The sequence below is a fragment of the Pipistrellus kuhlii genome, unplaced genomic scaffold, assembly GCF_014108245.1.
Source record: "Pipistrellus kuhlii isolate mPipKuh1 unplaced genomic scaffold, mPipKuh1.p scaffold_m20_p_14, whole genome shotgun sequence".
Classification (NCBI taxonomy): domain Eukaryota; kingdom Metazoa; phylum Chordata; class Mammalia; order Chiroptera; family Vespertilionidae; genus Pipistrellus; species Pipistrellus kuhlii.
Window position 1 is genome coordinate 861,842 of NW_023425449.1, and position 13,694 is coordinate 875,535.

A 13,694-nucleotide genomic window follows, 5' to 3' on the forward strand; every position below is an offset into this window, starting at 1 on the left:
ACGGCTTCTTGGCTTCAGGACCAGCACAGTGCTGGTTCCTCAGGTACACTGTGATTGCCACACTCCGGATTGGTCTTCGCTAGGGCCGTGTGGCGGGTGGTGGGGCTGAGAGTAGCAGGCCGTGAAGACGGGGCCGCCTGCAGTGACAGGACAGAGAGCGAGGAGATGAGACCAGGAAGCCTTCCTTCCGCCGGGCATTTTAATGGGGTCTCTGCAGCATGGTCCCCCCACTGCCTCGGTGATGTTCCTAAAATGCAAGTCTGACCATGAGTCTCTGGTGTCAAGTCTGCGGGAGCTTCCCCAGGAAAGCCTCCTCCTGCCCCTCCTTTCTTCCCGTCCTCCTGGGTCAGCCCGATTGTGACAGAGCACTGAGCACCGAGGGGAGGGCAGCCCCAGGTCATTGGGGAGGCTGAGCCGCTAAAATGGCAAGAGCGACAGCCCCAGAAGATCTGGGAGGAACATTCCAGGGAGAGGGCATGCCAAGCACCAGGACCCAAGGCGAGCTGGGAAGGAGCCAAGTACGGCTGAGGGGGGGAAAGACAGCCCAGAGGCCAGAGCGCAGGAATGAAGGGGACAGACCACACAGGGCCTCGGGCCATGCAGGCGGGGAGCGGGGAGCGGGCCGGGGGCAGGGCCTGGCTGTGGTGGGAAAACGGAGCAGTTTGGCACTCTGAGGTCCTTCCCATCCTGACTCCTTCCAGCCGGCATTACGAGAAGAACTTAGTCTTTGGAGAGTTAAAAACCCTTGTTACTGGGACCCTGCATTGTTTTCTGTCTTCATGCTTTAATTTCTTAGCCTGTGAAGTACTTCACTCCCGCCACATGTGCGGGTGATGCTTTCCTCATAGTGGGGAGAGGATGACATGAGGCAGTGGAGGGAGAGCACCCCATTAATTTTCAAAGGGCTTTTTTCGCTCTTCCTCGATTTGAGCTCCATCGCTGCCATGAGTTGCATCGATGAGAAGCTAGACTCCTAGGTCATGTGTCCCAAAGGTCCTCCTGTGACACAGCGTTCCTACAGACAGTCCCAGAATGCCGCCTCCGCTCCTGACCCCAGGCTGAGGAAGACATGGAGTGAGAGGTTTCTGCCGAGGAGCCCGAGGGGATCGCTGCTCGGGAGCTGCAGAGCCTTTGATTGGATTTCTCGGCTGTCCTGGGGAACCTTCACTCTCTGTCGTTAGCGGGTAGCTAACGGCCATGGAGTGTGCGTGCCCTGTGTCCTGAGGACGCAGACCCTGCCAGTCGTAAACGCTGCCTCTAGGGCCGCGGGCTTTCCAAGGCAGGCCTGTCCTCTGTCAGCGCGGGCCAGCCTCCGGTGTCGTCAGAGCTGTTGTGCGCCTGCTGCCCTGGCTCAGTAAAATAAACCCAGTTACTGGAAAGGGGACATTTTCAAAAAGATACACCACACACAAGCCAGGCTTTTCATTATGAACTTTAACGGTCCCAACTATTTCAGACTGCTCTAGAAGTTGAGTGTCTTCCGTGACTCATGCACGCACAATACATAGAAAGCTCTCGCTGGCACCCATCGCACATGTGCATTTCCATCTGTCATTGTCAATCATTTGGTGACACTTCTATCATAGAGAAAGGGTGACTAGTGATATTAAAAATTTCCCCCTAATTAATTTCCTTTCAGTGTGCACGAATCTGTGCACCGGGCCACTAGTTGTGAATAGCTCCTGCCTTTTCTTGAAGACTGGTGTGTGCCAGGACCCCCCAGATGTGTGTGTCCATTAGCACACACTCCTGCAGCGGCAGCCTCTTGCCCAAAGTCACTCAGCCAGGACCCACGGCACTTGTGTATGGTGGCGTGTCCACTCCCTTCTCATCCCTGCTCAGCTGTGTCCTTCCGAGCCAGCAGAATGCAGAGCTGGGAGAGAGCACAGTCCCAGGCTGTTCCCAGCACTCTTCCCGGTTGGGCGTGACTTACACACAGAGTACCTTTGTTCCTTATTTCTGTCGCTGCGCGCACAGGAGCTTTCTGATGGGATACTGGGCTCAAGACAGAAGTCTAATTTTAAGTGAGAACGCCTGCCTCCATAAAGCCTGCTTTGTGTCCGCAGACAGGAAGTACATATTTGAGCTGTTTTTCCTCTCAGAGCTGCCCCGGGACAGCCTGTCTGCAGACCACTCTGCTGCTCGTTCTGGCTCTGGCTCTGGGCCAGGCCACATCCCCTGTGCTTCTTCCTGACGTCAGGTGCCAGGTTTGAAAGTGAAGCAGAGTAGTTCAAGGTGGCGGGACTTGGGAGTGAAAGTCTGAATATGAAGTGTTTGGAAGGATAGTGATGGGGAGTCAAGACCGAGATGGACCTGAGGGAGGCCGTGTCCCTAGGACCTCAAGTGCCTTGGCTCTCACTGCTGCTGAGCAGAGGGAGTGTGCGTGCCTGTGTGGTGCCAGGAACTGGAGGTAACCCACCTGCCCCTTGACCACGAAATAGGCAAGATTCACACAGCAGGTGCTGTGCCACCGCCGTGAGGATGGGCTCCACCAGGTGCAGACGCACAGGCGCACATTGAGTCCACACGTGAAGCTCAGCCACTCGCCCCTGTGGCCGGGCGGAGGCAGGTGTCCACTGGGCAGGAGCCTGCTGGGTCATCCTGATCTGGGTGGTGTGTTAGGCAGGGACACACACACACACACATGAAAACGCGTGGAGCTTTACACTGACCATGTGTACACATGGTCATAAATGTTGTACCGAAATAAAACACAATAGATGCTGCACAGTGGGGACAGTAACAGAGAGCCCCCACCGTTATGTGGCACCTGTTAGTGTGAGAGGTCAGCTGGAGCCGCCTCCTTATCGGAGCCGCTCCTGTCCTCCGGTCCGGAGGGTCCTGGGTGGGAACAGGAGACTCACCTCTCCCGGGAGCAGGGAAGAGCCATCTCTTCCCTCTGCGGCCGCTGCTCGAGGCGGCTGGGCTCCGGTCAGGCACTGTCGGCCTGCGGGGAGCTCGGTCATGGCCACTCACCCGTGGACGCATGGTGAAGACCTGTCCCTTCCCACTGAAATCCCCCCTCGGGGAAGTATACCTTAGGGAACTGTTGAGTATAAAGAAATGAAAGCATGTCACTTCATCTTCTTCCCATGGACAGAAAATAGGTAGTTCTTGTAAGTACGTGAAATGCAGCTCCTTATTCCGACAGCAGACAATGGGCTTACGTGGCTCTCATTGCAGTGGAAAAGCAAATGAAACTCCTCCGCAGGTCGAAGGTGCTCCCGGCTCCTGTGTACTGACTGAGCTGCCACACCCTGCCTTTCCGCGCAGCTGCCTCCCTGCAGGCCTGCCTGCCCGGGGGCGTCAGCGGCTCCTGGAGCGTGTGCTGAGCACTGGCAGGTGCGCATTGCTGTGCCAGGCACCCATGGGCTCCGTCTCACCGGTGAGAGTGGGTTAGGGGCGTCATGCAGGTGGCTCTTCCCCATGTGTCCTCCCAAGTCCCAGTGGGGAGCCGTGCCAGGGCCTCTGACCTCATGGGCCGAGCGCCTCGTGAGAAGAAGCAGGTGTTCTCTGCCAGAAAGGGGGCACCCCCAGCGTAGCGTTTTGTTGGTGGACTTGGCTGCGTCCATGGTGGGAGAGACTCGCACCCAGCAGGCAAACTCACCTGCCGGGAGCAGCCTGGCAGCTACACCCAGAGCTTTCCAAACGCTGAAACCTCTGACTCAGTAATTCCATTCCTGCCTTGTCCCAGGGAAGTAATCGGGATTCTGCTCGGTTTGTACACAGCCTCCTACCACATTGAACTTGAAATGGCCCAGATGTTCCACTAACAGGAGGTGTAGGTTTATTGGACGCCTGATGCGGCAATAACTTAGTAATGTGCCAGTGTTAATCCAGTAAGGGTGGGAATTCTGTGGCTTTGTTGCCCTTTGTGCACATGTGCCTTTAAAAGAAGGGTGAGACGGAGCCCTTTCTTCATTACCGGCCGTGCCTGTGGCGTGTCCTGGACCCCGGCCTGCCCGGTGCAGCACTGCGCAGCCGGGTTCGCCAGCTGCCTCCGGGGGGAGCCATCATGACCCGGTCACAGGCCCCTGGGAGCATGGGCCCGGGGGGGCCGTGTGGTGGCAGCGCGCTGGTGGCTGGAGGCTGCTGCCCGGTGGTGTGGACCGAGCCTTTATCCTAGTGTTCGTGCCGTTTCTGTGCTCATTTCCGTTAACCACGTCTGTTTGGTTCTGTACTGTGGGTGCTTGAGGGGAACTTGCCATCGGACCGCTGCTGGGCAGGGCCAGGGCCACGCAGCTCGCCCCGTGGGCGCAGGAAGTACGCTGCTCCTTTTCTTCTGGGGGTTCTGGGTGCGGGGAAGGCTCTGCTCTGCTGGAGGAGGGGCCGGGTGGGCTGGGGAAGGGGGACCGGTTCGGGGGCAGGCCCAGCCCTATTTGTGAGCACGTGGGATTGTCATCTCTGGCTTTTGAGAATTTTTCCAAAACTGGGGCCCAGTCTGCTCCCTTAGTGAGGACAGTGCGCTGAAGAAGGAAGGAACCTAACCCAGACTGAAGCTGTGGTTCTGTTTTCACTCCAGAAACCGGATGTGCGGCTCTCCCGCGGCAGCGTGGACAGGGAGGACGGCAGTCTCCAGGGCCCGGTGAGCAGGGCGTGGGCTGGTGTGTCCTTGTCGTGGCACCTCCGAACCCAGCCACCTACTCTGTGGTCCCGCACCCTGTGTCCCTGCTCAGACGCGGCGGTCCCCACCCCGCCACCAGTGCCGTCTCTTCCGTGGGAGCTGGGCTCTGCGCCCTGGAGCAGCAGGGCCTCGCGCTGATGTTGACAGGCGCACGCTGAGTTCCCAGCTCCCCCTGCACGCTCACAGCCCTTTCAGTCACAGGACACTTGCTGCCGGTCAGGCCTTTCCTGGGTGTGTCGGGGGAAAGCCTCCCAGCTCCCGTGAGGAGCCAGCTTAGGATTCACCCAGTTACTTAGAACCTGCTAGAACTCTCCCTGGTCCTTGGGAGGAGGGAAATGTTTTGATAGGACTCCATCGGCAGGTGTGTGCTTACAAGAAGCACGTAAAGGAGCGCCCAGGAGCAGGGGCCTGTGCCCGCTAGGTGGCAGACATGTGCAGCCAGTGTCACCGGCGGCTCCGTTAGGCAGAGCTATTGGCTCATATCGGCACACAGGCCAGGAGCTGTCGCATCTGCACTGGGACGCCAGTGCCCTGCGGTGGCCTGGGGGCATGGCGTGCTCAGTGTCAGCCCAGGAAGGCTGGTGCGGCGGGCCCTGCTGGCAGAGACGCATCCTTAGTTCATGAGTCAGGTGATCCGCCCACCACCTGACAGTCCCCCTTCCTCCTGTGCGGGGAGCACTCTGTCCTGAATACAGAGAGAGAGGGGCTCGGCAGGATATAGCCCTTGCCCCGGGACCTGCTGTGAGCGTGACAGGAGGGCTTGGTGAGGAAAGCGGGCTGGCATCCGTGTGTGACACAGCACACAGGCAGGTGTGGAAGGAACGAGTAACTGCTGAGGTGGGCCAGCTGAGGGCGAGGCAGAAACACTCCGTGGGACGTGGCACAAGAAGGGGCCACCGTGACCTCATAGCACTGGCTGCACCAGGCCTGGGTGACAGGAAGGGGGTCGTCCTGGTGGGGAAGGCGCTTAGTCCTGCAGGTGCTGCGCTGTGTGCCCCACACTGCGTCCTCAGCACCCCGTGAAGGCAGGCCCTGCCCACACCCACCCCACACCCACACCCACAGGTGGGCGGACCGAGGCTTGTGGGAAATGCACCCAAAGCCGCCCGCTGCCGCGGTTTAGGCTGTGGCTGCTTCCTTCCTGGGGCTGAGGCACACGGGACCGTGTCCTCAGCTACAGGTGGCCCCCTGATCTGCCGGCGGCTGCCGCTCTCCGCCTTCAGGCTGTGACTGCTGAGGGTGCCGGGCGGCCCTTTGGCCGGAGGGCAGTGGTGATCCACCGGCCTGACCTAGTGAGCCCTGAGAACAGGCGCCCCCTCAGCTGTGTGAGGACAGCAATCTGCATTCCCGACTGGGCCCCGGTGTGTGAGTGTTCGCCTTAGTCACTAATGGGACACGGAAGCCACCACAGCTGAGTGAGTCCTCAGGGCCCCAGCTGGAGACACGTCCCACCAGAGCACGCCCGAAGGCGGTGCTCCCGCAGGCCTGCCCTCCCAGGCAAAGCTGCGTGTCTGCCTCGCACAGGGCCTGATACCTGCACTGCCGAGTGCATCAAGGAAGTCCTGAGAACAGAACATTCTCGTTGGTTGAACTTTCCTGCTACCTAGGAATCCACCAGCACACTCTTCCTGCTTCAAACGTGTGCGTGTTACTGCCGGGCCAGCACAGCCATGTCTGTTTCCAAAGGCTGGGCCGCTCACTCCTCCGCAGCTGCTCTGGCCACCGGGCCTTCCACACCTCTGCTGCCCACCCCCGTCTGCGCGGGCTCACGTTCTCAAGGGCCAGCCGGTCCCGGCACACACAGGCCTTCGGGGGACCAGGACATGGCCCCCGGGGGCGTAGACTCCCCTGCTCTGGCATCATGTCCATGGTTGTCAGATGGCAGTCAGAGCCTGCAGGGAAGCTGACTGCACAGCATCTGGCTCCCTGGCGGGGCTCCTAGGAGGATTGCAAATTGGCTGTCGCAGTCCTCTGTCCCCGTTAACATGACTGGCTTGTGTGCCTGCCCGACCCCAGCTGAGGCCTAAAGCAGCTGCCCTCGTCTTGGTGGTGTCTGGAGCCAGCATTCGGCACCTGGTTCCAGGGGGGTGGCTGGTGAGGGCCAGTGGCTGTGACGCTGTCGCGCTGACCCACCTTTCTGTCCCTACAGACTGGAAACCAGCACATTTACCAGCCGGTGGGGAAGCCAGGTAAGTGGAGAAGAAATCCTATCAAGCTGATTGTGTGACGTGGAGGGAGCGGGTTTTCATGTACACGTTTCTGAGCTTTTTGTCACGGTCCCCTCTGCAAGCCACAGCGACTGACGGTCCCCAAAGGCAGCCCACACCGAGAAGGCTGCAGAGGGACCTGGTGCCCGGCACCGGAGGGCCACGCGTGTGCGTGTTCCTTACTGAGACGCGTTCCCTTCTCCAGATCCTGCAGCTCCACCAAAGAAGCCGCCACGCCCCGGAGCCCCCGGCCACCTGGGCAGCCTTGCCAGCCTCAGCAGCCCCGGGGACAGCTACAACGAGGGCGTCAAGGTGGGCAAGGAGGGACTCTGCTCCGGGTCTGGTGGAGGAGCCTGCACTGCGGGTGGGCCGGGGGCTGCAGCTCGGGGTGGTTCCCAACCCCGCAGAGTCAGAAACGCCTTTACCGGGATCCTCCCCTTTCTCTCGGACAGACCCAGGCCTCGCTCAGCTCCTGGCTGTCCCAGCGTCTTCTCTGGCCAGGCAGAGTGTGGCTTTGGAAGGAAGTGGGGGTGGCTTATGGTTTTAAAAACGGATTAAATCAGGACTCGGGGTGACCTGAGGCCCGTCTCCAAGCCCATCACATGGCCGAGTGGGAAGGGCCGCTGTTTCCCCAGCAGAACGGCTTTGGAAGCAGCTTGCACTGCGTACAGCCGCCCGGACGAGGGACCTGAGGCTCCAAACCTTCCCTCCCGCCACCTGCCCGGGGCCGGAGCAGGGCCCTGGTGTGCTCGGCTCCCGGGACCCTGGGAGGGGCTCTCCTGTGGTGCCATGTAAGGGCGGTCCCTGGGCTGGGCCTGGTGCTCGGCAGCCCTGCTGGTACCACACCAGGTGTCCTTGGGGGCAGAGACAGGAGGACACAGCCACAGCCCTTCTTAGCATGGGTCCTTGACCCGTGAGAGGGGGGAGTGGGTGAGTGAGCATCGCTCGTTTTCTTAAGCCTGGAGAGCGAGCTTCCCCAATGGCTGAGGGGGCAGCGTGAGCAGATGAGGTGCAGCTCTCACGGTGGGAGTGGCGTGTAGCAGGGGTGGCATGAAGAAGCCCAAGTCTGCCGGGGTAGCGTGCGTCCTTCCTGTGAATGTGGGTGTGCGGGAGCAGTGAGGGGGGAGCACGCGTCCTGCCGGCTGCCAGCGGTTCGGTGCAGGCCCTCACATCAGCTGAGAGCACGACTGTGGTCACGGAAACACTCGACTTGAGCTGGGTGGAGTGTGACCCGTCCGGACAGCTTTGAGACCAGTGACGGACGTCCGAGCTCTCGCGCGAGCGTCCCTCCGGCACCGGACTGCCGTGACGGGAGTGGCAAAGGCAGCGCAGGGGAGGCGCCGCCCTGCCGGCTGCGAGCTGGTGCTGCTGCGGGCTCTGCCGGAGGCTCCTCAGGGAGCCCTTCACCTCGTCCCGTCCCGGCAGCACAGGTCCTGCCCTCCCAGGGCCCTGCAGGGCGCGCAGCCCCGAGGGACCCCCTCGGGCCCCCCAGCACAGGGCAGACAGTGGGCCGAGACGCGCAGAATCCTGAAGCCCCAGCTCCTGCTTGAGAGAGATGTAAGGAGAGGACGGGGCGCTCCCCCAGTCAGCTTTCCCAGGGCCCCTGCTTCCGGCTGCAGGGAAAAGCATTAAGTCACACTTGCGAGTTTGAGTGCCGGGGCCAGCGCAGCGCTTCCGGGAGCAGTCCTGCTGCAGGACTCGGGCCCGTGGGCACTGCTGGTCTTTTGGTTCAAAAGAAGGGTTTCTGCTTTTGTTTTAAAATGGGCTCCTGGGTCTTTAAGCCCAGCCCGGTGCAGTAGTGTACTGTGCTGCGGCCACTTCCGGGGGCTGTGGCTCAGGGTAGGGGTGCGGTTCCTCTGAGTCACTTGGAGGCCCAGGTGGCTCAGTGGTCACAAGCATCCTCCCTCCTTTTTGAAGGCCCTGGTTCTTCTGATTCTTGAACAGCTGGCAGATTGTCCTTCTCGGGCTTTGCATGTTGTTTCCGCCATTATTTTGTGGAAACAGGCGTGTGCGTGGCAGCCCACGGGCTGCGGGGCCTGGGCGGTGTGCGGCTCTGCCCGGACGCGCGGCTGAGAGCAGGCAGACGGGCTCCTGCTCGCCCGCTCGTGTGGACGGGTTTGTCTGCTGCCTGTATTAATACTGTTTTTCTTTTTTCCCTCTCTGATAACCCTTTAACCTTTCCTCACCTTCCGTTCAACAATAGCCGTGGAGGGTAAGCACATCTTGTCTGTGTGTCTGTCCAGCTCTGTATCACACCCAGCGCTCTGCATGTGACTGGACCAGAAATCGGGGTCTGGGGCTCCTGTGCTTGGTTCACAGCAGCAGCATTGGTGGCTCCCAGAGCGAGAGACAGGAGCACCTCTGCAGGGGGGACTACTGTCTTTAGTCTCCAGTCCAGATGGGGCCCCTGAGTCCGGACTCCTGGGCAGCCGCGACTCGGCCAGACCGTGCTGACTGAGTCTCTGGAGAGACCAGTGCTGTGCTTGGGAGATCCCCAGAGGCCTGTGCAGCTCGGTGCCCAGCGGGGCGGCCCCCTTACGGGCCCTGCCTATGCGGGCTGAGCCGCCGCTCCCCAAAGCGCTGCGCTGGCTCAGGCACCAGCACGGCCTCTCCGGAGCTGCGTCTGCACACATGGTGTCCGCTCTGTCACCTGCCAGGAAAGCTCCCCACTAGGCGGCCTGGGGCGCCGTGGAGTCCCTGCTGCAGGACTCGGCCCGTGGGCTCTGACGGTCCCATGCAGAGCGCTTGGCCCTCAGCCCTCTGAGCCGCGGCACGTGCACACGCTTCTCTGGGGCAGTGATTCCGGGGCATCGAATCGCTAGTCGGAGAGAATCGGGCTTTTAGTGTCTTGTGTGATTCCACCGCATCTCCTTTAACTGAGCTCAAAGTCAGAAAGAGGAGGGTCTCGTGTGTGTGTCACTCGGGGTCATGTCACTGTCATCCTCCAAGTGAACTTGACCCCAGAGAACAAGAGTCCGCCTTCAGTCTGCTTTGACCTCTTTTAAAGACGCTCCCTAACCAGCCCGGGGCACGCCGCCCGGGACGCAGAGCGTAACTGCTTCTGTGCCGGCAGCTCCAGCCCCAGGAGATCAGCCCCCCGCCCACGGCCAACCTGGACCGCTCCAGCGACCGGGTCTACGAGCACGTGACGGGCCTGGTGAAGGCGGTCATCGAGATGTCCAGCAAGATCCAGCCCGCCCCGCCCGAGGAGTACGTCCCCATGGTGAAGGTGAGCCACCGCGTGTCCCGCCCCGGGGAGGCGTGTCCTGGCCTCGGCCGGCTGCTCCTGTCCCAGCACCTGGGTGGGATGTCCTGGTGCGGCCGGTGCTCCACAGTTGCTGGCGGACCTGAGGCTGGCCAGCGAGGCCTGTGACAGCCGTGGCACCTCTTTGCCAGCCTCCTGGGCCTAGAAAGCACCCGGGGAGAAGGGATTCAGGGAGCACTCTGCGGAGTGTGTCGCCCACCCTCACTGGCAGGGGGCACGTCTGACCTAGGAGGGCAGGCAGTTGGCGGCGTAGTGTGGGTGGGAGTGTCAGGTGACAAGGAAAACGGGCTCCAGCCTTCCTCTCCCCGCACCTTCCTCACACGAGCGTCTCCGCACCCCGTGCCCCAGGGCAGTCGAGCCCTGGATCAGATCAGAACCTTTGGGGGAACTTAAAAGGTGGGGCTCAGGGAGCGAGGGAAAGAACACAGAAATGTGCCGAAACCGGTTTGGCTCCGTGGATAGAGCATTGGCCTACGGACTGAAGTGTCTCAGGTTCGATTCCAGTCAAGGGCATGTACCTTGGTTGCGGGCGCATCCCCAGTGGGGGGTTGTGCAGGAGGCAACTGATCAATGTTTCTCTCTCATCGATGTTTCTAACTCTCTACCCCCTCCTTTCCTCTCTGAAAAATCAATAAAATATATTTTTTTTAAAAAGAAAAGAAACAGAAATGTCGTAACTGGAAGGGCAGCTTGGTGCTGGTTGATGCCTGTGTGGCCTGACTGTGTGTCCTGTCCCTTAGGAAGTCGGCCTGGCCCTGCGGACGCTGTTGGCCTCTGTGGACGAGACCATCCCCGGCCTGCCGGCCAGCACGCACCGCGAGGTAGGCCCGGCACCCGCTCTGGGGCTCGTGGGCGGGAAGGGGCCAGCCCTGCTGCTGCCCTTTAAACCGGCCGGCTTCCGGGCTGTGTGGTGACCCTCCCAGCTCTGTCCTTGCTCCGGGAGGCCGCAGAGGTGGGCCCCTGACAGCCCTGGGCTCCCTCCCCTGCCTCCAGGTTGAGATGGCCCAGAAGCTGCTCAACTCGGACCTGGGCGAGCTCATCAGCAAGATGCGGCTGGCGCAGCAGCACGTGCTCACCAGCCTGCAGCAGGAGTACAAGAAGCAGATGCTGACGGCCGCGCACGCCCTGGCCGTGGACGCCAAGAACCTGCTGGACGTCATTGACCAGGCCAGGCTGAAGATGCTGGGGCAGGCGAGGCCGCACTGAGCGCAGCCCGCTCCCGACTCCTGTGCACCACAGCCCGGCGCCCGGCGCTTCTGATGACTGACGGCTGGTGGATGAGCTCATCGTTTAACCACATTTTGGTTTGGGGTCATTTTTTGTTGTTTCTTGAATCATGGTGTTCAGAAAAGTCCGGATCCAAAATGTGGCGTTTTTCTAAGAATGGAACTGTCCGGGAGAAGCGTTAGGCCGTGCAGAGACTGTGGCAGGAAATGGCCGGACTTGCTGGAAGCGAGAGGCGGAGGGGCGGAGCAGTGTGCGGACTGGCCCGCTGTGGGCAGACGCCCTCCGGCCGCACATGCTGCCACACCGCGTCATGAGGGCGGCTGAGTGCGTGTCCGGAAGGCGTGTCCGAGGAAAGCGCCACCGCCCTGGCGCCTGCGGCCTCGCGCTCGCGGGCTGGGCCCGGGGACAGCTGTGGAGCACGGACCCCGGAACGGCGCGCCCGTTTGTAGGGATGTTCTCGGCAGAAACGCTGTGCCAGCGCCGCCCGCGCCTTTTCTATAATTTATACCGAAAGAGGAAAGCCATGCTGACTGCCCGCCGCCGCCGAGTACTAACCTTCCTCGTGTGTCTTCCCGGGGCAGCAGGCCGGGGCGGTGGCCTCGGAGGACTGCCCTCCCTGCAGTGTGCCGGGGGATGTAAGTTATTCTCAGGAAGAACATGACCTGTACAGTGACTGACCTATTAAACAGGTGTTACCGCAAAGGCTGTGTGCGTGGCCTTTCTTTTCCTTCAGACACGAACAGTCCCGGGACTTGTCAGGGGAGGTCCCCGTCCTTCTCTCCGCCCCTGCAGACCCTGGAGGCTGCTGCCAGGGGGACGGCCGGTCTGAGTCACCCGTCCGCAGCCAGGGCGGCCCGGGGGGTGCTGGTGTCCTGGTGTTCCAGCCTCGGGGCCACCTCTTCCTGAGGCCACGGGGAGGGGTGGTCAGTGTGTCTCCCAGACCTGCCCTGGCCGTGGGCGGGGCATCTAGGGCGGGATTGGAGGGTCAGGCCGGAACCAGGGTGCCCAGGTGGGGGGCCTGGAGGACACACCCGGTGGGCACGGTGTTCCTGTGTGCACACCTGTTCCTGCAGCTTCTGTGACGCTGGACCCATCTGGACCAGTTAGACTGCGTCCTCCAAGCTCTCCTCTCTGGTGTTCCTCTGTCTCCGAGTCCGTTTCCTCCTCACAGAAGCCACGGGGGCTAAGACAGCGGGTCCGAGGTGACTGCCCAGACGTGACCAGGGCTCACAGGGGGCGGCCCTGTGGACTGCGGGGAGCCGAGCAGCTTGCCCGGCCGCCACTCGCTAGCAGCAGGGCCCTCTCCCTCCCCGCTGTGACAGCCTCACCTCAGGGCTCCGGGTTGGCGAGGCCCGGGTGGGGGAGAGGCCTCTCCCAGGAGCTCACACTGGCGTCAGTGATGACTGGAGTCGAGCTGCAGTGCTCTGGACCCACCACCACCTCAGGACACAGCGCTGAAACCCGCTCCCGCTTCCTCGTCCTTCCGCACTGGATGGGCATCCGTCAGTCCTGTCTCACTTCATCTTCTCCAGTACTCAGCGTCAGCCACAGCGGCCGTGGGCGGCTGCTGGGTGGGCATCGGCCGTACACTGAAGGGTGACTGCGGGGCGCTGGCCGAGGGCGTGCACCCAGGTTGCAGGTGTGATCCCCAGCCTGTCGGGGCGCATGTGGGGCGGCACCCATCAACCTGTCTTTCTCACATGGCTGTTCTCTCCCTGCCCCCAACTCTTTCCCCTTCCACTCTCCCTAAAAAATCAATGGAATAAGATATCCATCCTCAGGTGAGGATTAGCAGCAGCAACTGGCATGAGATGTGAGCTTCCCGAGCAGTCGTTCTTCTGTTTTTAAACATTTGCTTAAATTCCACAAGATTTCTTTAAATCCATAAGAAATCCAGTCATGGTGTGTAACAAAATGAGTGGAATTACTTGGTTTTTATACTTGATTCTCATGTAATTGATCTCTAAAGCCCAAAGCACACGTGAGTCCTAGCAGTCGCCCTCATGTACCAAAGGAAGCCGCGCCTGCCCTGGCTTCGTGCTGACTGTCCTGGTGCGTGTCCCACGGTGCTGTTAGCGGCACTGCCTGCATCCTAGCTCTCCCAGCATACTGATCCGCACATTGGTTACCTTGGCCCCTATCAGCTTCACCCGGACTGCCTCTAGAGCTGTCTTCTAAACGTTCATTCTGAATCTAATTCTCAGTAGATTCTGTAATATTCCTGGAAATGCATATTAGCACTTGAGTTATAAAATGAAGTCACCTTCCAATCAAAAGTTTGGCCCTCACCGGTTTGGCTCAGTGGATAGAGAGTCAGCCTGTGGACTGAAGGGTCCCAGGTTCAATTCTGGTCAAGGGTATGTACCCTGGT

At 60.9% G+C, this 13,694-nt stretch overlaps 1 protein-coding gene across 25 annotated transcripts in view; it reads left to right on the forward strand.

Moving 5' to 3' along the window:
* Positions 1 to 12,020, forward strand: part of PTK2 (protein tyrosine kinase 2) — a 98,998-nt gene extending 86,978 nt beyond the window's left edge. For 11 of the 25 annotated variants that reach the window (XM_045581258.1, XM_045581260.1, XM_045581264.1 and 8 more), the window contains 7 exons: positions 4,523 to 4,585; positions 6,774 to 6,813; positions 7,037 to 7,143; positions 9,035 to 9,043; positions 9,905 to 10,060; positions 10,837 to 10,917; positions 11,090 to 12,020. In XM_045581258.1, coding sequence (XP_045437214.1) covers positions 4,523 to 4,585; positions 6,774 to 6,813; positions 7,037 to 7,143; positions 9,035 to 9,043; positions 9,905 to 10,060; positions 10,837 to 10,917; positions 11,090 to 11,302 — 669 coding nt within the window. In that variant the 3' untranslated portion in view covers positions 11,303 to 12,020. The remainder of the gene's footprint in view (positions 1 to 4,522; positions 4,586 to 6,773; positions 6,814 to 7,036; positions 7,144 to 9,034; positions 9,044 to 9,904; positions 10,061 to 10,836; positions 10,918 to 11,089) is intronic. The other 14 variants (XM_045581259.1, XM_045581261.1, XM_045581265.1 and 11 more) reach the window with 3 other exon arrangements.
* The last annotated feature ends 1,674 nt before the right edge of the window (positions 12,021 to 13,694 follow it).